Source organism: Sarcophilus harrisii, chromosome 5 (genome assembly GCF_902635505.1).
Source record: "Sarcophilus harrisii chromosome 5, mSarHar1.11, whole genome shotgun sequence".
Taxonomy (NCBI): domain Eukaryota; kingdom Metazoa; phylum Chordata; class Mammalia; order Dasyuromorphia; family Dasyuridae; genus Sarcophilus; species Sarcophilus harrisii.
In genome coordinates, this window is record NC_045430.1 from 241384023 (window position 1) to 241404291 (window position 20269).

At 34.5% G+C, this 20269-nt stretch overlaps 1 protein-coding gene across 1 annotated transcript in view; it reads left to right on the forward strand.

Moving 5' to 3' along the window:
- The first annotated feature begins 1683 nt into the window (after window positions 1-1683).
- ZNF804B (zinc finger protein 804B) overlaps window positions 1684-20269 on the forward strand; it is a 103130-nt gene continuing 84544 nt past the window's right edge. Inside the window, exon 1 of the mRNA XM_031940244.1 lies at window positions 1684-1746. Coding sequence (XP_031796104.1) covers window positions 1684-1746 — 63 coding nt within the window. The remainder of the gene's footprint in view (window positions 1747-20269) is intronic.

Genomic DNA, 20269 nt, shown 5'->3' on the forward strand with positions numbered 1-20269 from the left:
CTAATAATAATTAAATTACTCCTATTTAGAAAAGCTTTAAGCCTTATGACAAAGTTTCTTTAACAACTTAGCAATTATGAATAATCCCATTTTTAAAATGAGAAAAATAAATGCAGAGAATTTAAGCACTTTCTTAATGATTATTCAGCTGCTTAGTATTTGATGTAGAATTCAAACCCTGCTCTCCTAATTCTAAATGCAGTGTTAAGGAATTATAATTTTTACAAGGTTATCAAAGGAAATGATTGATTGAATAGATGCACCCAACCAAATAATGGTATTGTAATGGGCCTCTATTTCCTCATCTTCAAAATCAGACTATTGAGACTATATCAGGGGGATTTAACCTAAATTCCACTGAATGGATGTGGGAACTATTGAATATCTTAGCTTAAAAAGGTCACAATCTCCCATTTTCATTTGGGCATACAAAACTGGATATTGTGGGAATATGTGGTGAATAGCATTATTAATAACATTGTCAATATTATCATAGGCTGGGTGTATATATACTAAGGTAAAAAAAATCCTTAGTCCTGGGGGACTCAGAGAGTAGAATCATGGTTGTTAAATACTTTTGTGAATAATCAACTATTAAATTACATATGGTAAACTTTAAAGATCCTTCCCACCTTGAAATGTTGTGATAGCAAGAGATTTTTTTAAAATTTCAATATTATATAATTGAATAATAAAATTCAACTTAACAAGCATTTATTAAGGCCCTACTGCATACCTGCCATTATGCTAAGCACTAGAAATACAAAAATGAAAAAAAAAGTTCCTGTCATCAAGAAGCATGTATTGTGTTGGTAGGGAGGATGAAACATATACAAAGCTTTAAAAAGTGAGCAATAAAAAGAAAATACAAAATGTGTGTGGTTGAGTGTAGTGCTATTACTAGGGGGACTACGAAAGGTTTCGTTAATGAGCTGGCACTTGAATTGAAGGATTCTGAGAAGTAGTGTTGAGGAGGAGAGCACTGGGGTGGGCATGAAGTGTGAGAGTCTCTGCAGAGGCACTGATGTGGGTGATGAACTCTCGTGTACCAGGACCGGCAAATAGGCAGGTTAAGCGAAACATGGTGGGAATAGTAGAGGAGGGTAATTTGAAGTAAGTTAAAAAGATAGATTAGAGGTAAATTTTGAAAAATTTCAAATGCCAGAGTTTGTATGTTGTAAAGGTGAGAGGGATCCCATGAAGCATTTTGCACTATAAAGTGAGCATATATTTTATGAAATTGATTTTTTTTTAAAGGTTGAGAAAAAAATAGTGAGTAAACACACAAACTAAGTATAAAGGATATATAAAGAAATATACTATCTGCATCCAGAGAAAAAATTGATAAATAGAATTGTGTATGAAATGATTTTACATATATTTACCCAATTGTGTCTAATGGTAGCCATCTCTAAGGTGGGGAGGGTTCTAGAAAAAAGAAATTTATATGATAACTTTATTATATATTTAAAGAGATGGCAAGCTGTACAAAATTGATTTGTAGTTTCATGCACAATCATTTTTTTATTATACTATGGAAATACTTGTTTTATTCCCTAGATTAAAAACAAAATACATTTTTTGAAAATTAAAAAAAAATTCATTTAGCAGCTAGGAGGAGGACAAATTGGAAAGAAGGGAAACTAGAAGCTATTGAAGTAGTCCAAGTGAGGTTATGGGATCATGAAGAAGGGAGGAGGTCATCAGAGTAGAGACAATGGGACAGATATGCAGTTTGTTATGAAGGTAAAGTCAACAAGACTTAGAGAGTACTTAAACATGGAGGATGATGGATAGAAAAGATTAAGATATAATTTCCAGGTTTAAAACCTGAGGGATGATTAAATTGTCCCTGATCTTTTATACTTCTGAATAAGCCTGCTTTTTTAATTTTTGAACCTTTGAGTTAGAATTTTGAATTTTAGAGCTAGAAAAGATGGTCCTAAATCTCACAAGGTTAAGATACTAGTGAGATGAAAGAAAGCAAAACTTTTCTATTCCCACAGTCGAACACTAGAATTTGTTGTTGTTTGGTAGTTTGGGGGATTTTTCAAATGGAGCTGCAGTCAGGTTTATTAAGACCAGGGATATTTTAACCATCACTCGGGTTTTAAAGCTGGAAGTTAAGGCATCACTATCTCCCCCCTAGAAAAGAGTTTCTGAAGCTTCTTTCTACTCATAGCCCCTTTTTACCCTAGAAATATTTAATGATCTCAGGTATATAAGTATATAAGATAGGCATACAAATCAAATGTTTACTGATTAACTCATAATTTCATGACCCCCACATTCAGTTTTGTGAACCCATATTGGGTAGTGACCCACAGCTGAAGAAACTTTGCTCTAGACTTTCTGACTTAGATGAACTTTTTGATGAACTACTTTGCTCATTTGATTCTGTATTATACCTAATCTGTTGCAGTGATCAACACCCCTGTTTCTTAAACCCAGTATAATTTGGGATCTAGCACTGCTGAGCCTTCTTCCTTCCCTTCTCCTTTTTTTCTTCTAATAAGTCCCTTATATATTCTTAATCTTATCTTCATCCAGAAGAATTACGTCATTATTTTTTCTTACTCTATGAAATAATTCTCTGATAGTTTGATTGATCTGGTACTGAGTATATAAATTTATATGACAGCAAGGGCTGTTTTTGCCTTTCTTTTGTTCTTATGGTTTAGTACAATATCTGTAACATATTGAATACATAATTATTTTCTTAGAAAATGTTGAATTGAATCCTATTGGAATCTCTCTGTCTCTCTCTCTGTCTCTTTGTGCCTCTCTGACTGTGTGTACATGTATGCACACATACGTGTGTGTGCCTTTTGGATTCTGTGTGTCTCTCTTTTCAGAGGAAAAAAAAAACATGTCAGATTACTTTGCTATCAAATGACTTTTCTTTTGAAAGTGAATTTCCTGTGAAGATTCTGAGTTTTTGTTTGGGTTTAAGGAAGAAGACACCTGGTGTAAGAATTGGGCTTTTCATTACCTTAGCTAATATCTTTAAGAACATATATCATAAAATCTGTCTGGTTTTCTTCCTTCCAAACATACTTATCTCAAAGTAGGAACTGAAAGTTCGTGCAGGAAAAAAATCTTGGTATTATAGAAGAAAATGCCCAAAGTCAAATACCCTGTAACAAATACTGACCAATTTTCTCCTTTCCTTTGAATTTTTGAGTTTTAAAAGACTTGGTTCATTTATTTCTGTGTTATGTGCTAAGACAAATTGCATCATTTGCTTTTGGGAAGAATTCATGTAAATCGTATGCTAGTTATCCTATCTTGGAACACACAGCTTTCTTACCCATTTCTCATAATTAGTGATCTCTAGTGAAAACAGTAAGGTGTTTAATGGAGACTAAGGCAATCAGAAACACCAGTGAGGAACTGGATTGTTTTATTTCATCAATAAACACATCTTTTGAGAACTCAGAAAATCCCTTTTTTAAAACTGCATTTTGAAAATAATAAGAACTCTTGCAAAATGATCTCTAAGGAATCAATCAGCCCAAGAACCTTGATAGGTAAGCAAAACCTGCAACCCATTGCCTTTCTTATTTAGGTCTTTTAGTAAAGATCTGATAGATTCTGTCAACCTTGATGACTGTCTCAGAATGTAATTCCAAAGTCACTTGTAGCATTTTATTTGCACAAGCACAAATCCCAAAGTCCTTTGATTAAAAAACAAAACAAAACCAAAACCAAAACCAAACAGCCATGAACTCTGTGCTTGACTTTGTTGTGGTGTGGTTGGGACCCCCATTTGAAATGCAAAGGCGTATAATCTCCAATCACCACATTCAATGGGAGCTTGACAGGGAATTAACCTCACCTCTAAGAGTTTAGAATTGATCTTCTCAATTTCCAACTCTTTTAAAAAAAAAAAAAAAAAAAAAAAAAAAAGTCCTAATTTGGGGACATAGGTTTTCACAAACCAGAAAAAGAATCTATTTTCTACCTTAAATTTTCCAAAGGATCATGTGCATCTCACCAGCAGATTGCAAATGTGACAGTGCATTATCTCAATTATTGCTTTTCTTTACTTTGGAGATGCTCTGGGCTGAGAAGGAAGCAAGACAGACTAGACAGACTCATTTTCAGACACTTAAAATGATATCCAGTAGTCTGATTCATTCACTCTGCAAGAGATGCTTAGTTCTTTGGTGGTTATGAATACATTCACTAACAGGATTATGTTCAAAATGTGCTCCACGCCAAAGCCATTGTTTGATGCTTTGCTATGGCATAAAGGGAATCTTGACCTTTTAAGTTTATATGCCAAGTGCAGCAAAAATACTGCAGAATTTACCATGATGGGAAGGCTTTGACTACAGCTTCAGTGATGGTCATTATCTCTGTAATCTTAATAAAAGTGCCTAATCAGTAGTTTATCAGCCTATCATTTCATAAGCATTTTTTCCAGCATCCACTTGTTCTAAGTACTGAGCTAATTGTCAGGGATGCAAAGATAAAAAGTCCGTACCCTCAACAAGCTTATATATTATTAAAGGAGACCATATATCCATGCATGGGAATAAGTGTTACACATATAAAACAAATAGGAGGGAATAGGGATGATGAGGTGGGGGAAGGATCAAGCTGCTGAGAGACAAGAAAAGACTTCCAGGTCATTTTAACAAGATGGCAAATACAATAGGGGCATCTTCTTCCTCCATCTCCCACTGGAAGCTTGGACTCTTCCCTTGGTACTTTGGCCTTTGGTAGGATATTTTTAACCTCATCATTCTCGAAACAAGGCTTTTTGGTTATTTCCTAGACATATCTATATCATATCTCTGCCCCCCCACTTCTCATTCTCCCTCATTTATGGACTTTCACTTTTAGAATATGTCTTTGAAGGCAGTGATTGTTTACTTGCTTATTTTTGTAACTCAATGGTAACTCACACATAGGAAGCACTTAGTGAATATTTTATTATTTATGTAATTGATACTGTTTGAGTCTTGGACAAAAACAGAATCCTGAATGATGGTGGTGAGCACCAGATGATTTTTTGTTATTTCTTTGCACTGGTGGGCCATTGAGCCTCCTTTTCACCCACCTGATTTCTAAATCAGGCATTCACTTCTACAAATCAATAAATAAATTTATATTATGCACTTACTGTATACCAGGCCCTGTGCTGAGCACTGGGGATAAAAAAAAAAAAGAGGCAAAAGATAATCCTTTTTCTCAGTTTATAATCTAATGTGGGATATGACATGCAAACCAATCCATACAAAGTGAAACATCTGTAGGATAAATAGAAGGTAATTATAAAGGGAAAGCACTGGAATTAAGAGAGGTTGGGAAAGACTTTCTATAGAAGGAGGGATTTTTGAGGGAACTTTAAGGGAAACCTGGGAAGTGAGTAATCAGAGTAGAGGAGCTATAGCATTCCAGAGGTAGACTACCAGAAAAGTTGCCCAAAGCTGAGAGGGAGAGAGTTCTTATTCGTTAATCAGGATAAAAGAATATGGGTTGGAAGGGTAAAGTGTGTCAGAGGGCAGGCAAGGAGTCCAGGCTAGGAAGGACTTTGAATGCCAAACGGTTTTGCATTTCGACCTAGAAGCAATAAAAACCCACTGGAGTTCATTGAATAGTGGGGAGGGGGTGTCACGTGATCAGAGCTATCCTAAAGAAAATCACTCGAGTGGCTGAATGAGGGATAGAGGCAGTGAGGAGAGACTGGAGCTGGACAGAGCTCCCTCCCTCTCCTCTAGACTTTTGCCTTAGTCCAGGTGTGAATCAGCTTGCACCAGGAAGCTAGTAATCTCAAAGGAGAGAAGGATTCATATTTGAGAGATGTTGCAAAAGTAAAATTGAAATGCTAGATAGCAGCTTGAATATGGGGGTGTTGGAGACAGTGAAGAATCCAGGATGAGACCTACTATGTGAACCTGAGGGATTGAGAGGATTATACTGTATTCTACAATAAAGAAAGGGAGGGGAAGAGAGGAAGTTACATAAAGGTAATGAGTTTCATGTTGGGTAGACTGAATTTAAGACTTTAACCTCCAGATTTTGTTTTAATTATAGTAAGTTTAATACACATTGTCTTATGAATCATGTTAGGAGAGAAAAATCATAGCGAAAAGAAAAAAAAATACGGGAGAGATTAAACAACAACAACAACAGAAAAAAGAAGTGAACATAGTATGTATTTCCTTATATTTTTTTCTGGATTCAGATTTAGCTCTAGATTTCTAAATGACAACTGGAGATATGAGATTGCAGGTCAGTGGAGAAGTTGGAGCAGGATACAAGTATTTTTGGCAGTTATCATCATGGTAATTAAATCCTTGAGAGCTGATGAGGTGAAGTAGTTTAGAAAGGAGAAGAATAGAAGGTCCAGGAAGAGCAGGAGCAGGCAGGTAGGAAGGGAACCAGGGGAGAGCAGTGTCCTGAAAATATGAAGAGAAGGAAGAGAGAGTCACCATCAATGGCAAAGGCTGCAGAGAGACCAAGGGAAGATAGAACCTAGAACAGAATAAGGGAAACTCAGGGGATACTCAAAGAACTGAAAAACAGAGGAAAACTCATAACGAGAAAAAAAAAAAAGTAAAATTTTGCAATGATTTGTCAGTGAAAGCTGTTAGGAAAGCAAAAGGGTGTGTTTTTTTTTTTTTAATGCCCTGATATATTCATTATCAATCAGTAAAGGAAACTGCTTTATTATTAAACCATTTTGTAAATCATTTTTGATTATCCAGGTTGCAAAAGGTCCACTCTGAAGAGGATCTAGGGCACAAATAAGTACCTCTCCTCTCACAGGGATGTCATATGAACATGTTTAGTCCCTCATCAATGCTGATAAAGTGGGAGCAATTGTCCTCCAAATTAGGAGAGTTTCACCTGAATGCAGAGCACCTCATCAGGTGTCAGAACAATGCCTGCAGGGTATAAATTAACTATCTCATCAACAGCAAAGCTTTTGGGGCTCTTTAGGAAGATTCTAAAGTGGGATGTAGGAAATGAATGAAATTGTTTACCAGAAAAAAACACACACATACACACACACCCCCAGCAACTTCCACTCAGTTACATGAATAAAATTAAGTGGCATTAACATCAACCATTTAAACATTCTCCACTATCTCCAGAAAGATAGATTGAAATGAACAGGCAGCATAAACAGCCCTGCGTGGTACAAGAGAAGAAAGTGCTTGAGGACATTATGCAGATGGCAGAAATTCAAAGAATTGTAACAAGGTGGCAGGAGAAAAATTCTGAAATAAGTGTTCTAAGGATTGCACATAACAACCAGGGGAAAGAACACAGCATGTTTTCTGTATGAAATCTTACCTCCCTCTTGGAAAAGCTTTTCCTGATGTGATTGAAACTTTATCTACAAAATTATTATCTTGAGTTTCCATAAAGTTATGCAGAAGAGATTCATCAGCTGGAGTGGAAAATGAATCTACTTGAAGGAAATAGGAATGGTGTTCTGTGTGAGTCTAATGCCTGTCCAGAGACCTCTCCAAAAAGATGAGAGAGTTAAGGTGTTCATTAGAAGGAAAGGGTGGAATTTGAAAGACAATTCCAATTAGAAAGGTGATTGATCACACCAGGAGTTAATAATGATTATGACAAATCCTTTGTGAAACTATATGCCCCAAGGTTTGTTTCAAAAAATACAATCTTTATAAGAAGAGAATATAGATTAGAAAATCTCAGACATTAAAGTCTGATTAGATTATTTTACAATAACAAATTGTTCATGTAAGAAAGCAGTTTGAATGTTTCCAGTTGTGAGAAATAGGACAATTGATTAAATTTTACTAACCACATCAAATTCCTTGGTTATTATAACATACTGTGAGGAATTGAGCCCACCTATGTAAGCTAAACTGAGAAAGACAGTGAACAGTAGTATAGTGTAGGTAACCCTTGACATAGAACCACAATTCTTTATTCACATAATTGTTTTAATCCTGAAGTTTCTCAGTAAAGACACAATAAAGAATAGATCTCCTCTAAGAGAGGGGTAGTCCTTTCCCTACCCAAGTTTAAAAGAAAAAAAAATCACAAAATTAAAAAGTTTATCTATTTTAATTACTAATCAAATCTGCTGATTGATGAGTACTTTTATGATTTTATCCAAGTCACTGATAAAAATGATTAATCCCTGAGGTATTCCACAGGAGACATCCCACCATGGTAACACTAAACTATTGGCAGTGACCCTTTAATTGCAGGAATACAACCAGTTCTGAATTCTTATGTTTGTATTATGTGAACTTAGGTCACTTCTATTCCACTGCAAAGAGTACTCAGTTCCAGTTCAAGTACTACTCTAACAGGAAGTATTTAAATACAGAACAGGTTTATTAAAACATAAAGGACAGAAATGAGATGCAAATTTGAGCTTGCTAGCCAGGGAAGTTATAGACTTCCTTCTTTAATGCATTCTTGAATGCATTTTCCTTTTTTCTCCCTGCCTTGAGAGGTTCCATTATACTTGCCATCAAACTCAAGGTACCAGGTAATCAAGTCTTTAGTTATAAACCAGTAATCAATGAAGTGATAGTTGCCTGCCTCCTCCTTTCTGAGATCTGGAATGCCCCTTGCTTTTAAGCTTAGTATCCCTTCAAGATAGCTCTCAGTGAAGTTCTTTTTTATCGTATGGGTAGAATACCAGCCATCACAAAAAAATAAGAAAGAAAGAAAGGAAGGAAGGAGGGGAAGGAAGGAAAAAGGGAGGAAGGAAGGAAGGGAGGGAGGGAGGAGGGGTGCACAACAGAGCACCAGCCCTGAAGTCAGGAGGACCTAAGTTCAAATCTAGTCTCAGGAATGTAACACTTCCTAGCTGTGTGACCCCGGGCAAGTCACTTAACCTCATTGCCTCAGGGGACGGAAAAAGAAAAAGAGAATATCAGCCATCATTATATCTGCTACTTCCATAGGTGTCTCCTGTTAACCTCTTAACTTTTCTTGAATCAGAAAAAATGTCCCTCCCTGACCTTTTATTGGCTCTGTCACTCCAACATTGGATTTTAAAATTGTTTGGAAGGAGATATTAAAAGAGTTCAGCCTGGTCGACTTTTCCTAATATTCCATCTTGGCTCCTAGAGCTCTTTTCACTATAAAAATTGTTCTCAATGTGTGATATGTGTGATAGTACTAAGGGTCTTCAGGATCAAAATGTTTTTCGTAAAAATATCAAAATTTTTCATTTTTAATATGATGCATTTATGATAAATACTGATAATATGATCAATATAAATGACAATCTGATAAAACCCACATAAAAATGTTTTAGGAGGGTCGTTAATAATTTTCCAAAAATTTAAAGGGATCCTGTCCTGAGACCAAAAATTTGAAAACTGCTATTCTACACTATACTACTGTTCACTGTCTTTCTCAGTTTAGCTTTAATTTAGTATCAGTGAAACTTAATTCAAATTTACACAAATGGACAGTTCCCCACAGGATTGTATGAAACTCCATAACAGATTTTTAAAAGAAAGTCAAAGGCATTAAAAAATGTCATTTATTCTCAATTTTGTAAATGGTTCTGGACACAGATGGCTATTTTTTTTAGTGTGTCCATGGTATCACTTTCTCTTGTTGAAGTCATGCAAATAAATTTAGACTATGGAAAAGGACAGGCTAGACTGGCTCTACATCTGGTTTGCTGCCATAATAGAGCATTTTAAGAGTTTATTCCATGTATTTGAGCTGCTTGGTGTAGTTTTCTGTTAGATGAAAATCCAAGGTCATTTACATTTGAAGGAATTAGTTGCTAGTTATTGGTCCCTCTCTACAGGTCTACTCACATCATGAACAAAAATCTGAATAATCATCTTTTTTTCTCTCCCTTTTCCTATTACCTTCTGTGAACAGCCACATTTTCAAGAGTTTTCTATTTTATATAACTCTCACAAAGACTAAAAAGAATACTCCAGAAGCATTTAGAGTTTTAATTGCAAAGAAATGGAAATCTGGTCATCTTCAAACCAGTGTATTTGATCACTTGCACATTCATTTGTATTCATAAAGGCATTCAAAGAGGCATTAGCTTAGAACTTTGGTTTTTTGTTCAATAGACCTGTTTCTGAATAGATTATTGAAGCTGGCTTTAATTTAACTAAATGAAAGCATATTTAACTAAATGAAAGCATAAATACTGAGGAAAAATAATGAGGAACCCTCATTTTGCAGGGGTTCAATCAATCGATTTTTCTTAAGAACCTACTGTGTGCCAGGTATCTTGCCTAGCATTAGAGATACAACTGCAATGAATAAAACAATTCCTACTTACATTCTAAGTTTGATACAACAAACATATATAAATGTATACAAAATAAATATAAAAAGAATAAGTACTAAGTGTTTAATTTCAAACTAGTTTTTAGAGAAAACATTAACAATTAGAGGGATAACCTATACTGATACCTAAAGTAGTGTTTCAGTTCCATGAAAACATGTAAATTCTTTATTACACTTATAGTAAAGATCATTCAACAGTGTTAATGAAGAACAGTGCTGTTTGAAATATACAGTACTATCAAGGAAATGTGAGTTTCTATACTACCTCTGATAATTGCTAACTGTGTGACTCTAGGTAAGTATCTTAATTTATCTCAATGTCACTGTGTTTATGTAGAAAGTTCTCATTTTTTTGGTATAGGATTGCAAATATGCTTGTTATAGATCATAATTGGAAGTGTCAATACCCTTGCTAATCATCTACCATCTTTTGCAATTTGCCAATCCTGAGTGGGAAAACAGACATATCTGATTCACTTCAAAAATTCAGTTAAGAATTATTTAGTGCTTTCTCTGTATTCTGGGTTAGGGACTAAGAAAGGAATAAAGATGAGAATTCATGAGCCTGTCCTATTTATGAGTTTCTGTACAATACATAGATAAATTTTTATTTGGATTCTGGTTTGCATTAGGTTTTAATTCTTCATGGAATTAAAGTACCCATTAGTTCTTGAAGGGTGTGAGGGTGAAGTTCAGTCACATATACCCAACCAGACTAATAAAACATTTTCAGGATGGACCTAGTGATTGACTTTTTGTCTCCTATCTAAGAACCAGCTTGGATAAGATATTAAAGATCTGATACCAGGTTGAGTACAAGATTTTGTCCATAGAAGCTCTTAAAGACTACAGCTCCATAGAAGATTATGGACCCCTTTGTATGTTTGGGGAAGCTTGGGAACTGCTTCTCAAATAATCCTTTTTTTCCTTTAATAGTACTTTTTCAATACATGTAAAGATAATTTTCAACATCATTTTTGTAAGATTTTGAGTTCCAAATTTTCCTCCCTCTCTTCTTTCATTACCCAAAAAGCAAGCAATATAATATAGGTCATACTTGTGCAGTCATGTATATCACTCTTAAATGTATGAAATGATACTTGTAAATGCCTAAAACATATACAAATTTAAAGAAACAAAGCAGGTTAAAATACAATTATAAAAAAAAAAAAGGTTTTTTGTATTTTAGGTTAGAAGGCCCAAGCAGGGAAGAATTGCATTGTGCTCCAATAAAAAGAACATATACACCAAAAACAAAAATCAGATTCTTGAAATCTTGAAGTAAATAAGTATATAAGGGTGTAAGTTTTATGGGAATTTAGAGAATGGAAAATCATTTCCAGGAAGGGGAATGGCAGAACACTTCAAGAAATAAATTATATTTTGCTTGAGTTTTGAAGGATGATCAAATTGTAATAGGTCAGTAAAAAATTGTAAAAGAAAATGTATAGGGTACCTAGTTAGTGTAGTGGATAGGGTACCAGCCCTGAAATCAGGAGGACCCGAATTCAAATTTGACCTCAGTCACTTAACGCTTCCTGGCTGTGTGACCCTGGGCAAGTCACTTAACCCCAATTGCCTCAGCAAAAAAAAAAAAAAAAAAGGAGATGCTTTAAATCACTATTGATCAGAGAAATGTAAAATAAGATAACTCTGAGGTACTACTACACACCTCTCAGATTGGCTAAGAGGATAGAAGGGATAATGAATGTTGGAGGGGAAGTGGGAAATGCAGGACACTAATACATTGTTGGTGGAGTTGTGAAGTGATCCAAACATTCTGGAGAACAATTTGGAACTACACCCAAAGGACTATCAAACTGAGCAGTGTCTTTGCTGGGCTTATATCCCAAAGAGATCTTAAAGGAGGAAAGGGGACCCACATGTGCAAAAATGTTTGTTGCAGCCTTTTGTGTAGTGGCAAAGAACTGAGTGGATGCCCATCAATTGGAGAATGGCTGAATAAATTACAGTATATGAATGTTATGGAATATTATTGCTCTGCAACAAATGACCAACAGGAACTGATGCTAAGTGAAATGAGCAGAACCAGGAGATGACTGTACACAGCAACAATAAGACCATAAAATGATCAGTTCTGATGGACAGGGCTCTCTTCAACAATGAGGTGATTAAACCATTTCCAATGATCTTGTGATGAAGAGAGCCATCTACACTAAGAGAGATGACTGTAGGAACTGAGGGTGGATCACAACATAGCAGTTTCACTCTTTTTGTTGTTGTTTCCTTACATTTTGTTTTTTTCTCATTTTTTCCTTTTTGATTTGATTTTTTTGTGTGTTTAGCAAGATAATTATATAAACATGTATGCATATATTAGATTTAACATATATTTTTGCCATGCTTAACATATATTGCATTACTTGCCATCTAGGGGAGGGGGGAAAAGAGAGGGGAGGAAATTGGAACATAAGGTTTAGCAGGGGGTAATTTGAAAAATTATCCATGCATATGTTTTGAAAATTAAAAAGCTTTAAGAAATAAATAAATAGAAACTTTTAGAATAGATTGATTGCATCAGTTTCAGGACTAATACAATAAGATGAATAATGATATACACAAAATAGTTTTTTTAATGCTTTATGGAAACATTATATATATTTGCTGTATTTTATAACTCTTGAGAACATGAGACTCTCCTCTGAGCCATGGCAGAGAAATGAGATTTTTAGATCCATTCAGCAATTACTCAAAGAATGGTTATAATGCACAACTTAATTTATTGCTGGAAATCATGTTGTGTGTTGAGCAAACATTTTCATCAAGCAGCTAGACACTGCAAATTCTAAGAGAGAAGAATATGCTTTTCATCAATAGCTATTAATTGTTAATTTAAGAAAAAGTAGAAGAGGAAAAGTTATTTCTGATAATGAAAGTGCCATTTTGACATTAACTCTTGTGTATGGTAACTTAAGGCATTAAGCTCGGGAAAAGGCATGTCAGGAGGTAGTAGATTCGTTCTATGTGTTAGAAAGCAGAGCCTGTTTATAAAAGTGGAAATGTATGTGTAACATAAGGGGCATTATTTCTAACAAGCATACTTATACCGTGTATGGCACCATGGAGAGTTGGAAAATAAAGGAGTCAGCAGTAAAGGGCACTGGTGCCCTCCTAGTGCTGTGATTAAGTGCCTGGCTGAGGCTTCCACTTGTTTCTGTAGTTGGATTTTTTTTTTTTTTTTGATTCAGTTTGCAACAAAAGACTGGTCCCACAAGAATAAAATCTTGTCAGCTGCCTAGTGTATCACTCAGTTGGACGCAGAAAACTACATCTCTTCCCTGTGGGGAGAAATCTAATAGTATGTGACTTTTTCTAGTTATCTTTTTTTCTTTTTTTTTTTTGCTCATAGTGCATGTTTGCATGTATGGAGGAAAATTTGTTTTTCTGGTGATGATCAGATGAAATTTAAATTCAAATGCCTGGCATTTAAGGTCCTTTCTTAATTTTTCAAATGTTCCCTTCTCCTTCCTTTTCCCCTTCCCTTCTTCCCTAATGCAAATATATTATTAGATATTCTCCATGTGGCCCTTCTGTCTTAACCTAGCTGATTTTTATATTCCCTTTATACTTTTAGTTTACCTCTGCTCCTGTTTTTTTGCTCATGTTGCTAAATATATCTTGAACATTGTCTTGGTATTCCAATAAACATTCATAATCAATCTTTAGTCAACAAGCATTTATTAGGCAGCTATTGTATATCAGACACTGTACAAAGTGTTTAGAATATGAAGAAAAGCAAAATTAAAACAAAAGAAAAACAATCAACAACAAAAAGAATACACAACGTACTCATCCATGCTTTTTTCAGTATCCACTTGCTGATATCATCCCTGATAGTTCTGTTGACAATATTGAGAGGTATGGATGGAATGAGAACATTCATAAGCGATTTATAAATTGATTAACTGGCTAGATTCAAATAATTTTGATTAAAGAATTAATATAAAATGGGAGCCATCTCCCAGGCTTATGAACTTGTCTTACATGACATTTTCTGATGAAGGCATTGTGGTATTACCAAATTTTGGATCTGCAAGAAAGTGAAAATGGAAGCTATAGAGTAGGTGATGGAATTTACATCTAGAAATCTGATTTATCAAAACAATGAAATAAATCTTATAAAACGAAATTAAAAGGAATGAATTTCAAGAACCTCTATTCATTGAAGGATAAGCATTTTTAAATTCTACAAGAATCATAACATGTCCACATTCTTAAAAGTTTTCCCAGAAGGTAATAGTCACTGCCATATGTATGTGTGTGTATACACATATGCATACATACATATTATATATATATATATGCATATACATATACATATATACACACATACACACTATATATATATATATATATGTATATATATATAATGTGTGTTTATGGCTTTGCCAATCTAGGTTAATTTTAACCTTTTTGTATCCTCAATGTTTAGCAAAAATCTCTGACAGTCAATAATTAACAAATGCTTGTTGATTGAGTTTGGAGAGATTTTTAAACCTGGCATAAAAATATTATAAGGAATCATTATATTTATTATTATTGTAAGGATTATAAGGAATATTTATTATTATTATAAGAATTATAAGGAATTTATAGAGTGTCTGTTGTGTGCTAGGCACTGGGAATAAAAATTAAAAGAAGGAAACAAGCCTTATTATGAAGGAGTTTACATTTTCATAGGGAATGGCACTAGAGCTACTGCTCACACATCCAGTTGTCATAAGTAATCCTTTGCCCAGAAACACAGAGCTGGATTTCTGTAGCTCCTGCTTGGGTTCAGTCTCTCAATAATCTCTCTTTGACTTGTGCCTAGATGAATGGCATAATTTGATAAATGTATATTTTAAATTATCTTGAGGGCAAGAATAAGACCAAAAAAAAAAAAAGAATTTCCTTATGATCATGGAAAAATTTTAAAGGTGACTTTAAGGAGGGTGAAGGATTTGGGGCATGTAATATTAAATTGTGTTATAAAATATAAACTTCCCAATAGCTTTTATTATTTTTTCATGTTTATTTTTGTACCTCCAAGAATTAACACAGTGCCTTATTTATAGTATATAGTATATAGTAAATATTTAATAAATAGTTGCTAAGTAGGAAGATATCTTTCAAAATTTTCTAACTGTGATGGACATGATGTCACTAAAAATGACAAAAAAGGCAGAGAGATGGTTATAGAAGAGTAAGAATCAATCAATCAGTTAACAAATATTTGCTAAGCATTTACTGTGTGTTTAGAGCAGGTGTACAAAGAAAAAGAATAATCAGTTAGCAATTAACTTAAGGAATTGACATTTTAATGGGGAGGGAACATGCAAATAAATATCTAGATGTAAGAAATATAGAAAGCAGATGGAAGATAACCTTAGATAGTTAGCTTCTGTAGAAAGTGGCATTTGAACTAAGCCTAGAAGAAAGCCAGGGAAAGCCAAAAGTCAATTGATTATGAAAAAATCAAGATCAAGAAAACAGTGCCATGTTTGTACAGGGGACTTTTAATGGGCTCAAATTTAAAATAAACACAGAAAAAGAAGAGTAAATAACCCAGGTAAAATGTATGATGTGCCTCATGACAGTTAAAAAAAAATCAGCATGACAGAGACTGCAAAAACCAATGGGAACCCAGAGGTATTTTTAAGATACATAATCTCCAAATAATAAGGTAGACTAATATGTTAATATATATTGAATTACTTACCATCTAGGTGGAAGGCTGGAGGGAAAGGAGGGAGAAAAAAATTTGGAATGCAAGGTTTTGCAAGGATGAATGCTGAAAACTATCTATGTGTGTGTTTTGAAAATAAAAAGCTTTATCAATTAATTAATTACAAAAATTTAAAAGGGTAGAGATGGCTTCTGTTTCTCCAGGAGGGCATGACTCTTCAGCAGGAATGGAGGCTCTTTCCCAACATTGTCGTGACCATCTGACTGGCTTGCTGTTTACGGCCACAATCTATTCATCAGTCAAAAAGTATTTGTTAAATGTCGGTTATTTGCCAGGCTTCCCTGTGTCATGATAGTCATGTGGGAAAGGGAGATGCGTTAGCAACTGCTCATGGTCCCTGAAGTGTTCCCTCTTCCTAATCAAGGTTGTGTGACAGCCTTTGATCTCATTTTGGTACCATAGCATAGGCTAACTGGGTAAGTTAGCTGTGAGCAGGGCTGGGCTTCCTTCCTTCTTCACTTCTCACAGTTCCTACCAGCCAACTTCTACCTGTCTCAGAGAAGCCCTACAAGATCATCAGGCTTTTTCTTCAGTCATAATCTACTCCTGTTTCTTCTACTCTCATCTTTTTACTAGTGACACAGGATTATCTCAACTCCCAACACAGATCCAGGGCCATCATATTCTTATCAGAAGAATAATGTTGGTTTCTGAATATCTCTTAATATCTCCCAAATTTCCTGTCCCTGAGGGAATTTTCCTTCCAAAGACAAGACTCCTTATACTATGGTTATGGCTTTAAGTTATGGCTCTCAGAGAAGCATAGTGATAGTCCCATATTACTCTGTCCTAGCCATAAATATTTGGAGCTTTATGCTCAATTGTGGTGCTATTTTAGGTTATACTTTGGGACAGATCCAGAGGAACTAAAGATACTGCATGAAGACTGGCTGAAGTGGAGATAAATTAGCCTGTATTAGTCTAGTTATCTTAATCACTGAGAGAGAGATTGGATTCATTAAGCAACAATTAAGTCTGATCAAACCTATTCTAGCACTTAGCACAGTCCCCGTAACATAAGAGGAATTTAATAAATGGTTATCAATTGATTGATTAACTAACCTTATTTTCTCTTTTAGATGAGATTCTTAGATTGCCACCAGGGGAATGCCTATATGGATTTTAGCAAGGCATTAGATAAAATCTTTCATCATATCCTTATGTAATAAGTTCAGAAATTTATATGAAATAACAGACAGTTGAAAAGTTATTATAAAAAGAATAATGGTTAATGAATCACCATCAACTGTGAGGTGGGTTTCTGAAGGATAGTGAGAAGATGTTAAAAACAGAATCAGGGAAATGTAAATTGAGATCCTGATTTTGAAACTTATTGGCTGCATAACAAGCACCGTTCACTCATCTGTAAAATGAGCATAAGGTATTTATAAAACTTACATTATGTGGTTGTTGTGAAACTTAATTGATATACATAAAAGTGCTTTGTTTCCATTAAAGTGCTATGATATAAATATTAATTATTTCTAATAGTAGTAGTAATAATGATAGAAGTTTATAAGACTCTTCTCATGGTTTTATCCTCCTTGAAAGTTTTATCAAAGTATTCTGATATACAGATATAATCAGTGATGCTGATGAAGGTGAATCATTAGAGCTCAAGAATTCTGAGCTGCAGTGGATTAAAGCCAGGCAGGTATCTGCACTAAATCTGGCACCACTTTGGGTGATCCTAGGGAAAAGGATCATCAATATACCTTACAGATACAAAGCAGCCTAGGTCCAAAATAGAGCAGTTCCCATGATGATCAATAATTAGGTTGGCTTATGAGTGGTGACTTCCATTCCTTCCTGGATTAGTTAGAAAACTACAATATCAATTTCCTCTCCAAAACAAACAAAACAATGACTTAAATGAAAAATGATCATTAAATTTGTGGTTTGAAGCAAGGAAGAATAGTTAATAGATTTATATAGCTAAAATCAGAATTGGTTGAAATGTTGGGTCATGTATAAAAAGATACACTTTAAAAATGATTTTGGTTCTTAAAACTATACAAGCATAGGATAGAAGAGAAATTTAAGTAAATGGCTCTTCATCTAATGAAGTTTGAAGGATTTGATTGATTATAATTTCAATAAGAGTCAATGATGTGATATTTCCATGACTTCAGTCCCCTCCCCAGTGATATAGATGGTCACTCATCCATATCTTTTCTTTCTGTAAGACTCTTGTCCACATCCTTATAGAGATCCTCCACTGGGGATCCACCAACCATCCTGAGGGCCATCCTCCACTTCTCTGGGATACTGAAAAATACAGTTGAGATCTGTCTTTTGTCTATCATTTTTTCTATATGAATTCTTTTTGCTTTTTCCACTCAATTTATATTTGTGATCAAATACCTTTAAGCTAACAAGAAACTTTTTCATTAGAAATATGATGCATCCTAGTTATGTTCATCATGTACCTTATTATTATCCTTCCAGTCCTTCACAACTTCTCATCCACAATTTCAATTCTTCAGAAACAATGGAATTCCATGATTTGTAGCTTTATGATCATTGGAAAATTGCAAATGTAATTAAGATTAGCTTTTTATTTTTAGGGAATTTGGCATTTTTATGGGTTGGTCTTGAAGCCAGGAAGACCTGAAAAATGTGGATATATGATCTTGAACAAGACCCCTAACTTTCTTGGCAGGCTATTCAACTCTTTGTATAAGTTATAGAGAAGCTGACAACTCATATGGGTAGAGAGAATTTCTGCAACATTGAATTGCTTATATCAATAAAATGATAGGTCTAATCCCCTTCATTGTCAATATGCTATTTCTTAAAATTATAAGCAGCATAATCCCTTCCCAAAGGCAATCCATCTTGTTTTTTATTCATTCCAATTCACTGTCCATGCCTAGTGTTGACATGCACAAATGGACTAGTTTTGTAAGTTATCTATGAAAAGGAGGACTTGTCTGGCTTTTCTCATACAGATAAAGTTAGACTGGACTTTTGGAGTAATAAAAAACTCTGTAATGTTCTTGGGCTTGATGCAAGCAGCACAATATTAAAAGGAGCATATGGGGAACCTCACCATCTATAGGGGATCTCTCTCTGACATTTTCTGTCCTGAACATCCTACTTGAGAACAGAAAATGTCTATGTTGAGCATCATTCTCTTTGTGTAATAAAAATCATATTGAAGAAAGATAATTAAAGAAAGAGCTTAAATTGAAGTTTTTGAGGAATTCTTTTTGATTTTAGCATAAGCATGGAAGACATTTTAGTAGAGGACAGTTCTTAAGACTTCTACTTCAAAATTAGTAAGCAATAATAATAAATAATAATTCAAATGTTTTTCATAGTCATCAAATAAAAAGCACATTAAGGTTTTGTATTTATGTAACCTTTAGCTAATTATATTTCTCTGAATATGTACTATGTTTCCATAAATATGACTGAGTAGGGTTTCTTAACCTCAGTCCCTTGTGTTGTCTGATGGAGGTTCCAGGACCTCTTCTCAGAATAATGCTTTGAAAAGCATTAAACTATAGGGCAGTTAGATGGCACAGTGGAAAGAGTGACCTCAGGATCAGGAGGATTTGAGTTCAAATCTGGCCTCAGACACAACACTTTCTAGGCAAGTCATTTAACCCAAATTCCTCAGGAAAAAAAATCAACTATAGTTGAGGAATTAATTCCATCTGCAATACAAGTTAAAGAGAGCTCAGTTATTTAGAGCTGGACAAGATGATAAGCTGGGTTTTAGAAATTTAAGGATGATCTATTTTTTTCTAAATCTTTATATTGCTGCATTATGAATGGAATTTTTAAATTTTAATTTTAAAGAGATGAACTACAGTTTCAAGTTGGATGTACTTATGAATAATTACTGATATCAAAGCCTACATGACTGTAGTGGATTTTGATGTGTAATTGATTTTCTCTTAACTCCAGTATTCTCAGTTGTAGCATGGGAACAGGGGAATAGCTTATATGTTCTCTAGCATTTCCCCTAGCATTATTCTCTAATGTCCCAATAATTTCTCTCTAATTGCTCTCAACTTGGGTATTAAGTATATATAGCTTATAGCTAGTGTGTGGGAAGATAGAAAAAACAAAAACATACCTTACTTAATGAGTAGATTGGACGGATTTTTAGGTGTTGATATAAACTGTTGCAATAGCTATAGAAACATATTTCCCTTATAGATTTGAAGCAGCCATCCATGGGGATTATTTTGGATTTTTCTCTTTACAGCAGTCTTGTGGACTGGGTCTTGT